The sequence below is a fragment of the Phyllobates terribilis genome, unplaced genomic scaffold (genome assembly GCF_046119375.1).
Source record: "Phyllobates terribilis strain yellow unplaced genomic scaffold, ASM4611937v1 Scaffold_3__8_contigs__length_932513732, whole genome shotgun sequence".
Lineage (NCBI taxonomy): Eukaryota > Metazoa > Chordata > Amphibia > Anura > Dendrobatidae > Phyllobates > Phyllobates terribilis.
In genome coordinates this window covers 241108530-241129360 of record NW_027362763.1, presented here as the reverse complement: position 1 = coordinate 241129360, position 20831 = coordinate 241108530, and the positions used below count along the sequence as shown (strand labels likewise).

Here is a 20831-nt window from a genome sequence, read left to right as displayed (position 1 = left end):
TTGGCATGGCCAAGCACCCAGGACATCATGCCCCCTCTGCATTAGCATAACTCCAAGCCATCCTATATGTTGATGGACAGCACATTCTTGCCCAAATCAAGCACTGCCTGAACAGAAACCTCCAATGTGCGCTTACCCACACATACTGGCAAGGGCCAAACAAACACACAGCAATTAATATACAGGGAGGCGGAGAGGAACTGCAGATCATCTAGTAACAGCTGATCTGTGGTGGTGATACCGGGTGTTGGACCACTCCTTCATTTTAACACAGCCTCTCAATGATTAGCAAGAAACCTGAGGGGGGTAACAGTAAGAACTATACCATAGTGAGTTTTTTCTTGTCTCACCTGATGTTTTGGAGCTACAATATGCCATGAACATGTAACTCCAGCAGGATAATCCCGATCTGGCCAATTGGGTGTTTTAAAGGTTCCAGAAGGTTTGTCTAATCGGCCTCCACAGTACTGATCACCTGCAATTATATTGGTCAGTTAGGATTTTAGGCTGAATTAACCATACTATTATTTGGCCGCCTTTGGCCATTTACAGTACTGAACATCTTGTGCTTCATATACAACTAAAGCCAAAAGAAATGTTGTGAACACTCTTAACGCTTGCCTTTGGCAATGAGCCATCTGTGACAGCTCTAAGCTGTTAAGACTAACTTCCCAACTCTTGGTCATCTAGTTGGTGGCTTCTGACCCATGTAACTTGATCTTGACCCAGCTTATTTATTCTCCCAGCGGCTGCCTTGTTGTCAGCCTCCAGACTTGGTTTTGACTACTCCTATCCTGCTGTCTTTATGTCTAACATTCCCTATGTCAAGAGACCTGTTAACGCCCATGTGGCTAATCTCCAGCTATACTCTGCACTAATCCTGGTTACTGCTTGTGTTCTCCTTTCCCCCATGATACTAGGGAATTAGTTTAGGAAAGACAACTTTGCGAAAATTTTCTTTGGGCAACCAAGTAAGCAAATATGACAAATTAAATGGAAACAGGGAAGTTTTAAACTAAAAACACAATATTCATCCTAATTCATAGAGACAAAATTGAATAGGTGTCTAGTGCAAGGAATATTGTACAATACCTCTTTCATTGGGCGCAGCTGCAGAATACATTGCTATGAAGCCATTCCCTGCTGTGTTAGCATCTGACACCATCTGGACCAACATCTTATTGCTGTTTGATACAAGAGCACCTGGTCTAAACGTGCCACAGAATCTTCCGATGCGTTGTCCATTAGCATGTCCGTTATAAACATCCACAAAGTCATATCGGCATAGATTGTCATTCTCCAAATCAATAAAGCGGAAAGAAAGGACAACAACCTTACCCTCGGGTACCTGTAAAAAATAATGCAACACTGATGATGCAACCAACTAGAGAAGCATTATGGGCCATGGCAGATGAGCTCTGAACTTGGAAGTAAAATAAATCCTAGGTCAAATAACCTATTAGAGAATTCTGTGGTAATAGAAGGGCAAACCTGTCCGCCTATAATCTGGGGCACGGAACAGCTACAAAGAGCATCTCCAAAGAGCTGGAGGACCTGCCACGTCCTGATACTGCAATACATTGATGTAATTGATACCATGACCATGTAATGCTTTATTTCCCCTATGACGGTGCTGCGGGGGAGCTGAACACTTACTGCCAGGTTCTTGCTCATCACTGAGGATAGCAGCAGCAAGATATTCTGCCATCTGCTTATTGTAGGCCGACTCTTCTAAATATAAGAAATTGTTCACACTAGTCTACTCCATTTAAAGAGGTTTTCTCGTTTTCTAATGTGATGGTATATAACTAGAATACACTATGCCATCACTTTAGTGGTGGTCCCATATCTCCCAACCGTCCTGTCCAGAATTCAGAGGGACTGTCCCGATTTACACTAGGATACATTATGCCATCACATTGGTGGTGATCCCATAGCTTCCAACCATCCTGTCCAGAATTCAGAAGGACTGTTCCGATTTGTCCCAACTTCCACTCACTCTCCCAGTGCAAAGTCTCCTCTCATCGCTCCGTAGATCATCCTTCTTGGAGGGTTGGGCCTTAAAGAAATAAACAATTCTCTTCTTTTCTTGAGATCTGATCTCCCCAAGAAACGAACCTACAACCTACATCTTTGCAGGCAGCAGCTAAAGCTATGAGCCACAGCCTACACTGACATGAATGGTGCATTGCAGGCTCCGAACCCACATGCAGATTATACTGGTACATAGAGATACATCTGTACATAGCAATGTATTTACATGTACTTGTATCCTAGAGAGAAAATAAAAGTCCGATTTTTTTCTTACGATAAGATTACTAAAAAATAATGAAAGACAATTACAAAAATGTAATTTTCCCTTCAGATGATTTGGCATGGTGGTCCAACCACTGGGATTTCCTATGATCCTGAGAATGAGGGGGCTTGGATCAAGAGGATGCCACTGTGCAAAAAAAACAGTGATGATTATATACTGCTATGTTCATTCATTCTCAGAAACAGTGTGAATCCTGACTGATCAGACCCCCACCAATCATAACGTGTTGGCATATCCTATCAAAATATCATTTTCTAAAATGAAATAACCATTGTAAAGAGTAGTGGTCTCCTGATTCATGCTACTCAATCCACAGGTAGCATGAAGCAGAGCCTGACTTCACAATTGCAGCAAGGACACCTTTCTCAGAAACATTCTGGTGTTTCAGAGAAAATATACTTTAACCCCTTTACCCCGAGGGTGGTTTGCACGTTAATGACCGGGCCAATTTTTACAATTCTGACCACTGTCACTTTATGAGGTAATTACTCTGGAACGCATGGCAGGGTTCGGAAAGGAAGAAGCGCCATTTGACTTTTTGATTGTAAAATTTGCTTGAATAATTAGAGGACGCCAAGTTGCGTTTGGAGAGCCCCTGATGTGCCTAAACAGTGGAAACCCCCCACAAGTGACACCATTTTGGAAACTAGACCCCTCAGGGAACTTATCTAGATGTGTGGTGAGCACCTTGAACCCCCAGGTGCTTCACAGAAGTTTAGAACATTGAGTCGTAAAAATAAAATTTTCACATTTTTGCAACAAAATGTTTTTCAGCCTCCAATTTGCATTTTCATGAGGGTAACAGGAGAAATTGCACTATGCAATTTGTTGTACAATTCCTCGTAAGCACGCCGATACCCCATATGTGGGGGAAAACCACTGTTTGTGCGCACAGCAGGGATCGGAAGAAAGGGAGCGCCATTTGACTTTTTGAATGTAAAATTTGCTTGAATAATTAGCGGACGCCATGTTGCGTTTGGAGAGCCCCTGATGTGCCTAAACAGTGGAAATCCCCCACAAGTGACACCATTTTGGAAACTAGACCCCCCAGGGAACTTGTCTAGATGTGTGGTGAGCACCCTGAACTCCCAAGTGCTTTACAGAAGTTTATAACATGGAGCCGTGAAAATAAAAAAATCTAACTTTTTCCACAAAAATGATGTTTTAGCCGCAATTTTTTATTTTCACAAGGGTAAGAGGAGAAAATGGACCCCAAAAACTTTTGTGCAATTTCTCCTGAGCACGCCAATACCCCATATGTGGGGAAAATACAGTGTTTGGGCGCACGGCAGAGTTCAGAAGGGAAGGAGCACTGTGTGACTTTATGAACACAAAATTGGCTGGAATTGAGAGCGGACGCCATGTCGCGTTTGGAGAGCCCCTGATGTGCCTAAATAGTGGAAACCCCCCACAAAAGTGACCCCATTTTGGAAACTACACCCCTCAAGGATTTTATCAAGGGGTAGAGTGAACATTTTGAACCCAGAGGTACGACACAGAATTTGATAACATTAGCTCATCATATTGAATAAGTTGTCATTAGTCTTGAGCGCAAGTGCTCGCTACATGAGTTTGCATCGGGTACTCGGGTATGCACCATGTATCGCGCGTGCTCGAGTGACATGCTCGAGTCCCCGCTCGCATGTTTCATGGCTATTAGACACCCAAAAAAAACATGCGGGGATCGCTCATGCATGGAAGGCAATCCCCGCGAGTTTTTTTTGGCCACGAAGCATATGGGGCAGAGACTCGAGAATGTCACTCGAGCACCCGCGATACTCAGTGCATACCCGAGTACCCGATGCAAACTCAAGTAGCGAGCACTTGCGCTCAACACTATATCGTCACCATATCGTCATCTTTTTTTTTTTTTTTACTTTTGAAAAAAATCCCAACCCTAACCCCAACTTTAATACAACCCCAACCCTAACACTAACCCTAGCCCAACCATAACCCCAACCCTAACCCCAATCCTAGCCCAACTCTAACCCTAGCCCAACCCTAACCCCAACCCTACCCTAACCCTAGCCCAACCCTAACCCTAGCCCAACCCTAGCCCACCGTAACCCTAGCCCAACCCCAACCCTAACCCTAGCCCAACCCTAACCCTAGCCTAACCCTAATCCCAAGCCTAACCCTAACACAACCCTAACCCTAGAGTTTATTTTTTACGCCGTTCCTCGTGCAGTATAAGTGATTAGACAACTTTATTCTTCAGGTCGGTGCGATTACAGAGATACCAGAATCATGTCGGGTTTTTATGATTGACAGCTGTCACACACTAAAAGGCGCATTTTTTTGTAAAATCTAGTTTTTGCATCACCATATTTTGAGAGCTATAATTTTCCATATTTTGTGGCCCACAGAGTCATATGATGGCTTGTTTTTTGCGGGATGAGTTGACGTTTTCATTGGTGCCATTTTCAGGCACATCAGTGAGTGTGAATAGCGGTATCAGAGCGCCAATAACAGGGCAAAAATTAAATTAAAATGACTAGTTTATTAACACACACCACTGAGTCACCCATTGCGCCCTGTTCTCTTTTTTTTTTACATATTTTCAGGCACGTGACATTTTTTATCACTTTCTATTCCGATTTTTAGGAGGCAGTATAAACAAAAACCAGCAATTCTGGAATTGTTTTTATGGTTTTTTTTTTATGCTGTTCTGCGTGTGGTAAAATTGATAAGTTAGCTTTATTTTTCGGGTCAGTAAGTTTACAGCGGTACCACATTTATATCGTTTTTCTATGCTTTGGCGCTTTTACACAATAAAAGCTATTCTATAGAAAAAAATATTTTTTTGCATCGCTTTATTCTGAGAGCTATAACTTTTTTATTTTTCGGCTGATGGAGCTGTATGGCAGCTTGTTTTTTGCGAGACAAGATGACATTTTCAGCGGTACCATTTTTATTTATATTTGTCTTTTTGATCGCGTGTTATTCCATTTTTTGTTTGGCATTATGATGATAAAGCATTGTTTTTTGCTTCGTTTTTTATTTTTATTTTTTATCATGTTCACTAAAGGGGTTAACTAGTGGGACAGTTTTATAGGTAAGGTCGTTCCGGACGCGGCGATACTAAATATGAGTACTTTTATTGTTTTTTTTTCATAATAATATTTATTGATGGGTACATTATATTTTTATTTTTGGTGGATTTTTTTTTTATATTTTTTTAATATTTTTACAATTTTTTTATTTTTCATTTTTTAACACTTTTTGGACTTTTATTCTGTGTCCCACTATGGGACTTTCACTTTTTTTATTCTGATCGCCTGTATAGCACAGGAATGCAGCCTGTACTATACAGGCTGTCAGTGCTGCAGATGCAGAAGATACTTTGGCCATGTACTGCGCATGACCAAAATATGTTCCTGCTGTCTGGTGACCCGGATGTTGTCATGACGACATTGAGTCATCATGGCAACATCCGGGAAGCCGCGGCAGACAGCGCTGGAGGCCGGGAGAGGAGGTGAGTATTGCGATCACCTCCCCTTGCCACCGCAATGCTGCGGTCGACTTCGATCGCAGCATTGCGGGGGTTAATGTGCCGGGAGCAGTGCGGGACTGCTCCCTGCACATAGCACCGGGTATCAGCTGTGACTATCAGCTGACACCTGGCGGCGATCGCCCTGTACCGCTTGTGTGCGGGCGCGATTGCCATATGACCTAATAATACGTCATTGGTCCAATCGGCCCAGGTCACCATGACGTACTATTAGGTCACACGTAAGAAAGGGGTTAAAGGGATTCTGTCACCAGGATCAACCCTCCTAAGCCATCTCTATGGGCATGTATCATAGGAAGCTGAATAAAATGATATCTTGATATCTGTGATGCAATATTTTATTCCAGAGAAATCCACATTTTTCACATAAAAATGAGATGTTCAGGACTATGTGCCAGACACTGATCTGCATGAGAATCTGTCTCCAGAGATTATTTTACATGATAGGGGGAGTTACCAGTGTGAGACATGTAACTAACACAGTACAGTGGAACTGAATTCTGTCTCATAGCAAGCAGGTTAGCAGCTGCAGCTCTACAGCTGTGCTGTATTGCAAGAATATTGCAGCCCTGTCTGCCTGTGAGATGGAAATAGAAAAACTGAGAGGAACCTGCAGATGTGTCAGTTAGGGCTCACTCACACTGGCTTATAATACGGGCGAGTGCAATGCGAGAAATAATCTCATTGCACTCTGACCAATGTTATTCAATGACACAGAGCAGATCTGCAATTTTTTTTCTCATGCCAATTTGGCATGAGAAAAAAACCGCAGCATGATGTGATTGGCAGCGTATCTCGCAGAGGGCGCGCACTCAATCAAGTCAATGGGTGCATGCAAAACATCGAACTGCACTCAGATGTTATCCAAGTGTAGTTCAATATATGCTAAGACAGGCAATGGAGGAGATGGAGAGATTAATCTCCCCTTCTCCTCACCTGTGATCCGACTCTCGCATGTGAGAGAATCCGATGCGAGCGCATCGGATGCTATACGCTAATGTGACCCCAGCCTTATAGTCACAAACAGCTCTGTAATGAGATCAGGAGGGGAGAGAAAAGCCATTACACATCACACTGGTAACACTGGTAACCATTACACATCACACTAGTAACACTGGTAATTGTTACACATCACGCTAGTAACACTGGTAATCATTACACATCACACTGGTAACCATTACATATCACACTGGAAACCATTACACATCAAACTGGTAACACTGGTAACCATTACACATCACTCTGGTAACATTGGTATCCATTACACATCACACTGGTAATCATTACACATCATACTGGTAACACTGGTAACCATTACAGATCACACTGGTAACTGTCACACATCACACTGGTAATCATTACACATCATACTGGTAACACTGGTAACCATTACAGATCACACTGGTAACTGTCACACATCACACTGGTAACACTGGTAACCATTACATATCACACTGATAAAACACTGGTAACCATTACACATCACACTGGTAAGCATTACACATCACACTGGTAACACTGGTAACCATTACATATCACACTGGTAACCATTACACATCACACTGGTAACCATTACACATCACACTGGTAACTATTACACATCACACTGGTAACCATTAAACATCATGGATTTCTCTAGAATAAGACACTGGATCACAGATATCAATGTGTCATTTTATTCAGTTTCCTATGATCTATGTAACATATAGACGGCTTAGGAGGGACGATCCTACTGACAGGTTCCCTTTAAAGGTCTGGGGACCAGAGCCAGAGACCAGACTAGTACTCCAGTTTGGGTAGCATGAGAGGTTCCTTTTAAGCGAAAGTGGCATCTAAAACATGTAAAACATATGTTGCTTTTAATAGACTTTTATATCCATATACAGGACTGTGTACAAGTTTTAGGCAGGTATGGAAAAATGTTGCAAAGTAAGAATGCTTTCAAAACAAAAGTATTAATAGTTTATTTTTATTAAATAACTAAATGCAAAGTGAATGAACAAAAGAGAAATCAAAATGAAATCAGGCAGATATTTAGCCATCATGCAATACCATCTCAAAAGGTGCAAGTTGAAGGTTTTACAATGGCCCTCATAGTCCCCTGATCTGAACATCATTGAAAATCTGTGGCTAGTCCTCAAAATAGCAGTGCATGCAAGACAACCCAGGAATCTCACAGAATTGGAAGGAATTTCCAAGAAAAATTGGATGAAAAGCCCTCAAACAAGAATGAAAAGACTCTTGTCTGGCTAAAAAAAGCATTAACAAGCTGCGATACTTGCAAAAGGGGCTGCTACTAGGTACTAACCATGCTGGGTGCCCAAACTTTTCCATCAGCTCATTTTCCTTTTTGTAATTTTTAAAATGTAAAATACTTACAATACATGCATATTTTTGTTGCCTAAAATACAAAAGAAATGTGTCATCTTTAACTTTAGGCCTTTTATCTTCAACTTTTCATCTTTTCATCTTCAGCTTGCTTAACTGTTCACAATAACAGTAGTTTTGACCAGGGGTGCCCAAACTTTTACATGCCACTGTAGCCTATCAAAGGATGTGAATTCCTGGAATACTTTTTTTATTCCAAAAGTATATGTTGTCTTAAATAGTGAATTTATATTTGTGAACCAAGATATTAAATCTGTTAATGAATTCAATTCTCTTTATGGAATGGATAGTATTGGCACCTTACATGTTTACGTGGCATGAGTACGTTCCTTTATATATCTATTAGTGTTGAGCGAGCACTAAAAAGCTCGGGTGCTCGAAGCTCGGTCCAAGCTCACCGTGATACTCGGGTGCTCGACCCGAGCAACGAGCCAAATGTTAGTCTATGGGAGACCCGAGCATTTTTGCGGCGGCACCCCCGGCAGTCTGTAGAAAGCCTAAAAAGTGCCCAAAACGATAGTGATAGTGCTCAAAAGACATGGGGACAGCATGGGCATTGCCCCAGGAAGCATTTCTGACCCCTAGCTCACTGCTGACAACAACGTGGTCAGAGGTATTAAGCCACTTTTACGGGCTCACAATAAAACGTTCAAAAACAAAACTGAAACGGTTTTCCTGTGAAATATGTTAAGGAACTTCCTTTCCAGGGTAAAGTCTTGTGTATAAGGTAAAATAAATAACCAAAAACAAAAATACTCCTCCACACCTTGGGCTGTGTTCACAAGTAGCATTTTTTATGCATTTTTGCACTTTTGTACTGCTTTCACCGGGAAATGTCATTTTAACATTTTACAATCTTATCTGGCCATGTGCTGTGTGACACATGCATACAGTGCTGAAAAGACATGGGAACAGCATGGGGAAGACCCCTGGAAGCATCTCTGACACCCAGGTCACTGCCTAAAGGTGTACCCATCAGAAGTGATCCTTTCTGCATCAGAAGATGCAGACTTGCAACTATCCCCGTGCAAGTCCTTGTCCCAGGGCAGTGTTCAATTGTACCTCCCCCATTCCTTGCAATGCAAGCGCAAGTATGCAGCCTGCCACTCACCCACCCCCAGGCTGCAATACCATACTGCTAGCTTGCTTGCACTTGAAATGGGGCCTTATGGCTGCTTCGGCAGCGAGGTATAAATACTCAGTCCCCAGCCGCCCGGCGGCCGGGTGTCCACGCTCGGTCCCCAGCCACCTGGGGGCGGCCGGGTGTCCATAAACGGTCACCAGCCACCCCTATTTCTCCTTAAACTTCCCCCACACTTTTCTTAGCCTGGCCTGCTTTAGGGCAGCATTAGACGAGCCCACCAGAGAACCAGACTCCTCCGGTGGGCCCTGGCTTCTCCATCAGGGGAGTTGAGAGTGCCAAGGTGAGGAGCATGATGATGATGATAGAAGTTAGCATCTGCTTTGTTTTCTTGGAATGCAAGCGTAAGTGTGCAGCCTGCCACCCACCCATCCCCAGGCTGCAATACCATACTGCTAGCTTGCACTTGAAATGGGGCCCTTTAGTTTGGGGGAGGCCGAAGCTGGCTACTACCTCATGGCTGCTTCGGCAGCGAGGTATCAATACTCAGTCCCCAGCCGCCCGGCGGCCGGGTGTCCACGCTCGGTCCCCAGCGGCCAGGGGGCGGCTAGGTGTCCATACTCGGTCCCCAGCCGCCCCGCGGCCGGGTGTCCACACACGGTCCCCAGCCGCCTGGGGGAGGCCGGGTGTCCATAAACGGTCCCCAGCCACCCCTATTTCTCCATGAAACTTCCCGACACTTTTCTTAGCCTGGCCTGCTTTAGGGCAGCTTTGGACGAGCCCACCAGAGAACCAGACTCCTCCGGTGGGCCCTGGCTTCTCCATCAGGGGAGTTGAGAGTGCCAAGATGAGGAGCATGATGATGATGATAGAAGTTAGCGTCTGCTTTGTTTTCTTGGAATGCAAGCGCATGTATGTAGTAGCGGCTAGGCCTGAGGTGGTCAGCGTTTTGGTGCATATCCTACCTCCTCCGAGGATTGCTGGATGTTTTCCTGATACTATCCCAGTTCTATGACTCCCGTTAAAACAAAGCTTCAGGTGATGAATGATGGATGAGGTGGTGGCAAAGGAGAAAGAGCAGGAGGAACAGGGACCATTCACATCAATATCAGGCCAGTCAACCACACATGTCTTGTAGGATATGTTTCTGTACCAAAAGGAGCGGTTCGGCTGCACAGGTAAGGGCATGCAGTGAGTGCAATGTCTAACAAAAATTTCGAGGCACTCCAATGCCCCTTGGAAGCGACATGGAGGTCAGAGGGCCTTAACTAAACCGTTTTTTCCATTTATAGCAACTGGGTCTCCTGTGCACTGTTGGCCTAAGCAGTGAATGGAAGGCTTTCCAAAAATTATGAGGAACTGCAATGCCCCTTGAAACAGACGTGGATTACTGCATACTAAAAACCTTCTACCCATTATTGGGGAGTGAGTCTCCCTTAGTGTTCACCTATGCATTGAAAAGCAAAAGCTGACTAAAATTAGGAGGAAATGCAATGCCCGTTGGAAGAATGGTGGAGGTCGCAGTGGAATAAAAAGACAATATCAATGCCCCTTGGAAAAGTGGTGGAGGTCGCAGTAGCTTAACAAGACGGTTTTAATGCCCCTTGGAAGAGACGTGGAGGTTGCAGTAGCTTAACAAGACGGTTTTAATGCCCCTTGGAAGAGACGTGAAGGTTGCAGTAGCTTAACAAGACGGTTTTAATGCCCCTTGGAAGAGACGTGGAGGTCACAGTGGAATAAAAAGACAATATCAATGCCCCTGGGAAAAGTGGTGGAGGTCACAGTAGCTTAACAAGACGGTTTTAATGTCCCTTTGAAGAGACGTGGAGGTCACAGTAGCTTACCAAGACGGTTTTAATGCCCTTTGGAAGAGACGTGGAGGTTGCAGTAGCTTAACAAGACGGTATTAATGCCCCTTGGAAGAGACGTGGAGGTCGCAGTGGAATAAAAAGACAATATCAATGCCCTTGGGAAAAGTGGTGGAGGTCGCAGTAGCTTAACAAGACAGTTTTAATGCCCCTGGGGAAAGTGGTGGAGGTCGCAGTAGCATAACAAGACGGTTTTAATGCCCCTTGGAAGAGACGTGGAGGTTGCAATAGCTTAATAAGATGGTTTTAATGCCCCTTGGAAGAGTGGTGGAGGTCGCAGTAGCTTAACAAGACGGTTTTAATGCCTCTGGGGAAAGTGGTGGAGGTCGCAGTAGCTTAACAAGACGGTTTTAATGCCCCTTGGAAGAGACGCGGAGGTTGCAGTAGCTTAACAAGACGGTTTTAATGCCCCTTGGAAGAGACGTGAAGGTTGCAGTAGCTTAACAAGACGGTTTTAATGCCCCTTGGAAGAGACGTGGAGGTCACAGTGGAATAAAAAGACAATATCAATGCCCCTGGGAAAAGTGGTGGAGGTCGCAGTAGCTTAACAAGACGGTTTTAATGTCCCTTTGAAGAGACGTGGAGGTCACAGTAGCTTACCAAGACGGTTTTAATGCCCTTTGGAAGAGACGTGGAGGTTGCAGTAGCTTAACAAGATGGTTTTAATGCCCCTTGGAAGAGACATGGAGGTCGCAGTGGAATAAAAAGACAATATCAATGCCCTTGGGAAAAGTGGTGGAGGTCGCAGTAGCTTAACAAGACAGTTTTAATGCCCCTGGGGAAAGTGGTGGAGGTCGCAGTAGCATAACAAGACGGTTTTAATGCCCCTTGGAAGAGACGTGGAGGTTGCAGTAGCTTAATAAGATGGTTTTAATGCCCCTTGGAAGAATGGTGTAGGTCGCAGTGGAATAAAAAGACAATATCAATCCCCCTGGGAAAAGGGGTGGAGGTCGCAGTAGCTTAATAAGACAGTTTTAATGCCCCTTGGAAGAGACGTGGAGGTTGCAGTAGCTTAACAAGACGGTTTAAATGCTCCTTGGAAGAGCCATGCAGTACAGCATCTTAAAAACATTATTCCCATTATTGGGGAATGGGTCTCCCATAGTCTTTGCCTATGCCTTCCAAGAAAAAGCTGCCAAAAATTAGGACGGAGGAACTTGCAATGCTGGCAACACGGACCAAGGTCACTCTGGTGGTATAGTGGTGGTGGAGGCTGAGGATAAGGAGAAGAGCAAAATACAGCCGAAATGAGGAAGTGTATACCCATGTGTGGGTGTGAAGAGGTACATGGGAATACACCTCCCGAAATAACACAGTGGATTTGACTTTATGTTACTCTGCTGTCATTTGGTGGTGATGAGAAGTCTGGCCCAATCCAGCCCTTGTTCATTTTGATTAGAGTCTGTAGCACCCCGAGGGCTCGGCTGCTACAGGGGTATTGCACCTCAAACCAGAGGTGTGATATTCCACTCCCGGGTAAGGATGGATTGTGGACCAGGACTCGGTAGGCTGCATGCACCACACACACCCCATTTCCGAGGAACAGCTCAACGGTGCTCCCACTAGACAGAAGTGCAGGCACGACAGCATCTGTCCCTGGCTGGAGTGGGGAGGGGGAGGAAAACCCAGTGGTGTAGGAGCAGATAGGGGTGGGTCTCTGGGCAAAGGTAGGAGCCCATTGGTTGCTAGTCACCTGGGCTCACACATAGAGGGAGGTATATAAAGTGGGCACCATCTTAGAACAGTGTTCAGTCCGGGGAGTCTGTTCAGAGAGGAGTTCAGCCAGAGAGGGCTGACAGGGAGTTGAGGCTCAGTCTGGGCCCAGCTCCACGAGGCAGGCCTGGAATGGAGGCCAGAAACAGCAGCGAGAACAGGAAAAGAAGAGAAAGGAAACAAGGAACAGCACATTAAGAGAGGCCCAGAGACACGAGAGAAGAAGGAACCCCATAGGCCCAGGAGATTGCGGGTGACGGGTTGGCAGAACAGGGTATCGGATCCCAGATTGATGGAGGCGACTAGTCCTCAGCCAAAGACTGGCGGTCGTGACTATATCTCGGTGCGACCCCTCACTACACCTACTAGGAAGGCACACCACATAGGGTCAGGGACGCAGAGAACAGCGTACCAAGAGAAGGCCCGAGGCAGCCGGACAAACGTAGAGTTACTGGTGGGGCACGGCCAGAGAAGGGAAGAGAAGGGAGCCCTGTGCCACGCTCTGGAATTGCCTGGGAGTTGGTCGGGCCCCTTGCCTGGTGGACGCAGCACGGCTTGGGCAGTCACTGCCGGTACCGAGGTGACTAGGACCAGTAAAGAACTGTGAGTAAAGCATTGGAAACTGCAACCACACGTCTCTGTGCTTCTTCGCCGCACCAGCACTACCAGTGCTGGGACGCTCGTGCACCATCACTCCCATCATCCACACTAACTGCCGTGAGGCTATACTTCTCCCGTGGGGAGTCATCCCATTCTTAGCTGCACACATAACACTGGCCTCAGCAGTCTGCCTTGCAGCGGCGGCCCCCACTGACCGAAATCCACGGGTGGTGTAGTCGGACTATTATCTCACTAATAAGACTGCCACTGAATTGACCACCCTGGGCACGGACTGGGTCCACGCCACGGAGACTACAACCCCCAGCGATCCGGCTCCGGGTATTCCATGCACAACACAGGCCCAGGGGGCGCGTCAGGTCAGCTTGTCAGCAGACAGGCGAGTGCGCTTATCTGTTATAATTCCCCCAGCGGCACTAAAAACAAGCTCCGATAACACGCTAGCGGCAGGGCAGGCCAGGACCTCCAAGGCGTACAGAGCTAGTTCATTCCAAGTGTCCAGCTTGGATAACCAATAATTAAAAGGCATAGAGGAATCACGGAGGACGCTGGTACGGTCGGCAAGGTGCTCCCTCACCATCTTTTGAAACTTTCCACTCCTTGTGAGAGTACCCCGCGCCTCAGGGCCTGTAAGCTGAGCGAGTCTCAGAAAACTGTCCCGGAACGTTGACAGTGTTCCCCTGCCTCTGCTGGATTGGAGTTGCTTCTCTCTCGCCTGTACGCCTTGGTTGGGCAACGAACTGTGACCTCTGCCGCTAGCGTGTTCAGATGGGAATTTTTTTTAACAGTTCTGCAGCAAGGGCCTTCTGGTACTGCCCCATTTTTGTAGACCTCTCCACCTCAGGAATAAGAGAGTGAAAGTTCTCCTTGTAGCGGGGGTCTAAAAGTGTCACCAACCAGTAATGACTGTCACCCAACTATTTGACAACGCAAAGGTCACGGTTAAGGCAGCGTAACATAAAGTCAGCCATGCGTGCCAGACTGGTAACGGGCAAGACTTCCGTGTCCTCACCAAGATGACAACTGACCATGCTCTCCTCCTCCTCCTTCTCCTCCCCCCTGTCCTCAGGCCACCCACGCTGAACCGACGGTATGACAGTTGTACAGGTACTACCATCTACAGCGCATGATACCAGCTCCTGTTCTTCCTCCTCCTCCTCCTCCTCTCCCTCATTGTCCCCCAATGCACATTGGGATGAGATGAGGCTGGGCTGTGTGTAATCGCCCACTACGGCTTCTTGATCCATCTCATCATACTCTGGATGCAATGCCTCCTCTTTAATTCTCTGCAGAGAGCGTTGCAAAAGACAGACAAGTGGGATGCTGACGCTAATGATGGCGTCATCGCCACTCACCATCTTGGTGGACTCCTCAAAGTTTGTCAGGATGGTACATATGTCAGACATCCAGGTCCACTCCTGAGGTCTTATGTGTGGAGTCTGACCTGAATATCGACGGCCTTGTTGCAGCTTGTACTCCACAACTGCTCTCTTCTGCTCACAAATCCTTTGCAACATGTGAAGGGTAGAGTTCCAACATGTGGGGACATCACACAGCAGTCGGTGTGCTGGAAGCTGCAAACGCTGCTGCAACACAGCAAGGGCGGCGAAAGCTGTAGCCGACTTGCGAAAATGATCTGACAGGCGGCGTACTTTGACGAGCAGATCTGGCAACTCGGGGTACCATTTAAGAAACCGCTGAACCACGAGGTTAAGCACATGAGCCAGGAATGGTACGTGTGTGATCTCGCCTCGCCTCAGAGCCGCCACCAGGCTACGGCCATTGTCACACACGACCATGCCTGGATGTAGGTTCAGCGGTCTCAGCCACAGATCTGCCTGCTCTTTCACAGCTGTCCACAACTCACAAGCAGTGTGAGGTTTATCACCTAAGCTTATGAGTTTCAGCACAGCCAGTTGCCGCTTGGCTGAGGCAGTACTGCAGTGCTTCCAGCTTGAAACTGATGGGGTGATATCTGAGATGGAGGCTGAACATGAGGAGGAGGAGGATGATGCGCAGGAGCTGTACACTGTGGGGGCAACTCTGACTGACATAGGGCCCGCAATCCTCGGTGTGGGAAGGATGTGTTCCGTCCCAAGGTCCAACTGGGTCCCGGCTTCCACTATGTTTACCCAGTGTGCCATCAGGGAGATGTACCATCCCTGGCCACAGGCACTTGTCCACGTGTCCGTTGTCAGGTGGACTCTCCCAGTAACTGGGTTGTTGAGGGCACGGCAGATGTTTTGGGACACGTGCTTGTGTAGTGCGGGGATGGCACACCGGGCAAAATAGTGTCGGCTGGGGACAGAGTACTGAGGGACGGCCACTGCCATATGGTTGCGGAAGGATTCCGTCTCCACCAGCCTAAAAGGCAGCATTTCCAACGCAAGCAGTCGTGAAATGTGCGAATTTAGGACTGTGGCCTGTGGGGAGCTGGCTGCGAATTTGCGCTTTCATTAAAAGCTCTGGGATATGGACAATTGAACGCTGCGGTGGGACGTGGACGTTGATGCTGTTTCTTGAGAAACTGCCATAACAAGTGAAGACTGAGAGGAGGGGGCATCTTTGCATGCAGTATGCATACAGGGGATTGCCTTGAACGCACAACAGGGGGTTCTATCACACGCACAACAGCGGAAGAAGCAGTGGTGACACCCGATGACACTGGTCATGGACCCTGGGGTTCGCCCCACAAAGTCGGGTGCTTTGCTGCCATGTGCCTGATCATGCTGGTGGTGGTCAGGCTGGTAGTTTTGTCACCCCTGCTGATGCTGGCATGGCAGGTGGTACAAATGGCCTTTTTGGGGTTATCAGCAGAGTCTTTAAAAAAATTCCAGACTCTGGAAGACCTACCGGTTGTACTGGCAATGTCCCTCGTGTTGGTGTTACGGGGAACTGTTGCCCGCCTTCTGTGTGCGGCCACCACACTGCTTCTTCCTGCCTGTTGGGGTACTCTGCCTCCCTCACCCTGTGTGCTGCTGGCCTCGCTCTGCATGTCCTCCTGCCACGTTGGGTCAGTTACTAGATCATCCACCACCTCCTCCTCTTCCACTTGCGCACCACGATCCTCCTCCTCACTTCGTGGCAATTGTGTCTCGTCATCGTCCACCTCTTGTGACAAATTGCCAGCGTCGACTTCCTGTGGCCGTGGCTGTTCAAATATTTGGGCATCGCTACATGGGATCTCCTCTTCCACCACTTCAAGCGGAGCAGGCGAGGGGCACAAATATGAAAATGGACCAGTGAACAGCTCTTCAGAGTGTCCAAGTGTGGGATCAGTTGCTGTCTGACGACACTCGGCATGGTGGGAGGAAGGAGCATCAGGGTGAGGAGGAGTATGCGGTCGAGACTCACAGCTACTAAAACTTGACCGTGTGGAAGACAGGCCGGAGGTGGTGGTGCCCAGGTGACTGGAAGTATTATCTGCTATCCAATTACTAACCTGTTCACACTGATCAGTTCGCAATACTGGTGTTGTAGTGTGCTTCCCTAGTAATTCGGTCAAGAAGTGGGAGCAAGAAGATGCACCATCACCAGAACGTCCAGTTCCATGTCCCTTGCCATGCGCCTTGCCCATTGTAAATGAAGTAAAATAGCTTACACTCGCACTATCAATGGAAAAAGGGTAATAAAAAGGAGATTAGAACCGTGGAAGAGGAAAACCACAGTTCTATTTGTCTGGCCTACACCAGAATCTTTTAAACAGATATATTTGTGTCTGAACAGTCAGGGAGACACTATTGCAGGTTTTTTTTTACGGCAAAAAATGCCAAAAGCAGGATAATACAGAGATTTGACCCGTGGAACTGCAAAACCACAGTTCTATTTTTCTGGCCTACACCAGACTCTTTTAAACAGATATATTGGTGTCTGACCAGTCAGGGAGAAACTATTACAGCTTTTTTTTATGGCAAAAAATGTCAAAAGCAGGATAATACAGAGAATTGACCCGTGGAACTGCAAAACCACAGTTATAGTTATGTGGCATACACCAGAATCTTTTAAACAGATATATTGGTGTCTGACCAGTCAGGGAGACACTATTACAGTTTTTTTTACGGCAAAAAATGCCAAAAACAGGAAAATACAGAGATTTGACCCGTGGAACTGCAAAACCACAGTTCTATTTTTCTGGCCTAAACCAGACTCTTTTAAACAGATATATTGGTGTCTGAACAGTCACAGACACACTCATTTTTTTTTTTTGGGGGGGGGGGGGGCAAATACCAAAAGGTTAATAAGACGCATATTTGGACAATGTACAATTTTCAAAGTCATGAAAATACAGAAAAATCTTTAAATGAGAAGGTGTGTCCAAACTTTTGGTCTGTACTGTATATATTAATGCTGTAGGGTTTTGTCAAGATAATTTCCTTTGAATTCTTAAAAAGCATATTGAGACCAGTCTTGTCATATGTACCATCTGCTACGTGTTTCTCCAACATACCAATAAAAAAAGGAAGTGAAGATAAAAGAAACACATTTATTTGCAGTTGAGTGTACTTCTGACCTTGTCAGGACATAACATGAAACAATAGTCGGAAACCCTATAAAGTTCTCTGTCCTCTGTCTTCACATCTCTAATAACAAATGGAGCTTTGAAAAGCTGAAGAGAGAACTGTCCAGGCGTCCTACTGCAAGCCGAGCCATGAAACCCCCGCAGAACGCTGCTTCAGGTCACACACCATGCTACTTCACTGTTGGATATGTAAATAGGCTGAGATTGATTCCAGATCCAGATCAGATGCTCAGAGAAACATAAAGCAGATACTTAGAGATACATGGGGCTGCTTTGTATGCTTCGAGACCTTTTCTAATCCCAACTGAAAGAAGTGAAATAAAGGAAATACTCTTTACATCCTTGACCTAAAAACCTTGATCCAAAGATTACACATACATTATAGGGGTAATGAATTTATTATTCCTGAAAATATAGTGTTACTCTTAGAATTTATTTTTTTTATGTAAAACTCTCATCTTATGAACAGAAGGCGTCTACAAAGCTCATTGTTATCACGTCTCCATCACGTCCTCATTGGTTTTCATTTTCAAAGTCTCGAAACTCGTAAATATAAGAAGCAGGCAGACATACCACCTGTGCAGCCAAACAAGTACCCGAGGGCAACAGGGAACACCTGGATATTTCTATTTCATGGAGGATTGGCCAATTTCATTCTCAGTTCATGACACCTTGCTGTCTTTAAAAGGGACATTTTCCTGATTTTTGTTCTACTCAGTTGAGTTCTGGTAATAAGAGCACATTATGTAATATTCATATTAATAACTCAAAACCACTCATATTGTATTGAAAATTCCGAGGGCAATATACCACATTTATCTAAACATAATGACATCATCCAACTGCATCATAATAAAAATCGACCTAACAATAAGAAGTGATGCCCTGTTATAACTTAAAAACATTTATCAACCTAAGTTTTTCTTGCAGGTGGTACCTGGCTTTGGAGTTACAGTAGTTACTTTATTTATTTCTTTGTGTCGATTCTTTATAAAGTGTAGGTTCAGTTATAACTGGAAACACAATGGTGATTGTTCAGGAATTGTATTTGCAGCAAATGTGCCTCCATGATTAATATTACCACCCTTGTACATAATAGCGGTGGGGGGCTCTGACTTCCTTGATTACCTCTTACATCATATTGCTATCAGGGAATGGTTAGCCATATGATGCCTATGATGCCACTAATGCTACTACACAAAAATATCCGAAATACTTGGCCTCTGATGAGCCATGCATGGACGGCTGAATGCTTATAAGAGTAGTGAAACTCATAGGGATATACGGTAAGTAATTTTGATAAGCCTTAACACACATTAGATAAAATCTGACCATCCAATGTGTGTGAAGCCTCCCATCAATTTCCGGACAGATGATGTCATGGAAAAGAAGGATTTAATCTACACGGCGAGATGTGTCCTGTGACACTGAATCGTTGTGTTGTATTCTGACTTTGCATCGAATGATTTCCTATGGTGTTGCATTATGATCTACGGACAGCCTGGTGGCTCAGTGGTTAGCACGGCAGCCTTACTAGAAGTGCCCACATTAAGGATTTAGTTCAGAAATTTCTGCATCTCTTGGCAGGAAATATGCTGCATAAAATAGACGCGTTTTTTACATGAGTTTTTGGTGCAGATTTTTCTCCATTCATTAATATGGGAGAAATCTGCAGCAAAAACGCTATAAGAATTGACATGCTGCACATTTAAATCTGTACCAAATCTGCAAGTCACAAATAAGCAACGTGTGAATGAGACTTCAGGATTCTCATTCACTTTGCTGGCATCAGGTAACCCTTCAGGTTTTGGGACAAATCTGCACAGAAATAAAAGATACAAATCTGTGACAAATCTGCAGTGTGTGTACAGGCCCTTACAACACTGAGGTTCAAATCCCACCAAGGACAACATCTGCAAGGAGTTTGTATGTTCTCCCCGTGTTTGTGTGGGTTTTCTCTGGGTTCCCCGGTTTCCTCCCACACTCCAAATACATCCTGATAGGGAATCTAGATTATGAGCCCCAATGGGGACAGTGATGATGTCTGTAAAGCCCTGTGGAATTAATGGCGCTATATAAGCAAATATAATAAATAAATCTACAACACAGAGTCGCACATGATTCCAAATATATTAGATTTTCTGTTGCAAGTTGCATGTTACTCATTCGCCAAAGACTTCAATCTAAGTCACCTGCGACTGTGACCTGTGTGCGACTTGTCTGCAATTTGGACATTTTTTACAGAAAAATCTCAGCTCTAAACTAGTTGTGCACAAGCGAGTGGCAGACAAGTTGCACTGATCTTTTCAGTAGCGTGTTTTATTTGAGAAGTGCTGTCGTGAGACATATGCCGGCATGTAGCCACAGCTGAATAGTTCAGTAATCTTATTTGTCTAATATTTCAAATTATGTATTCAATAATTTTTAAGTATCATATAATAATCCCCCTGACCCCCACACACACTCATTGGCACAGGGAATTAGATTAAATTTATTTCCCAATTCTGCTAAATTAAAACTTAAAATTGAATATATTGCAGTTGTTTTATTTAATTCAGTGGCCACAAACTCATTCAATTTCCCAATGTTGCCAGATGGTAAGACAGAGGGAGACATTCTCTGCTCTCTCCTACAGATATGACTCATGGATTTCATGTTAGTAACTGGTTCATGATTGAAAAAACCGACATTTTCTTATCTGTAGAATATGTAGTCATTACATGGCCATAGACAGCTGAGCCATCAGTGACCCTCCTGTGACTAACAGGCCTCCGAACCAGGGGGAATACGTTTGCAGTAACCATAGCTGTAGTCAG

The 20831-nt window shown here is 45.3% G+C and overlaps 2 protein-coding genes across 2 annotated transcripts in view; one reads left to right on the top strand and one right to left on the bottom strand.

Annotated features, from left to right (window-relative positions):
* The window catches only part of PCOLCE2 (procollagen C-endopeptidase enhancer 2), a 64272-nt gene that overhangs the window by 27917 nt on the left and 15524 nt on the right, over positions 1-20831 (bottom strand). The window contains exons 3-4 of the mRNA XM_073674679.1: positions 1093-1348; positions 351-475 (exon numbers count right to left, since the gene is read on the bottom strand). Coding sequence (XP_073530780.1) covers positions 351-475; positions 1093-1348 — 381 coding nt within the window. The remainder of the gene's footprint in view (positions 1-350; positions 476-1092; positions 1349-20831) is intronic.
* The window catches only part of TRPC1 (transient receptor potential cation channel subfamily C member 1), a 313340-nt gene that overhangs the window by 281997 nt on the left and 10512 nt on the right, over positions 1-20831 (top strand). The window lies entirely within an intron of this gene.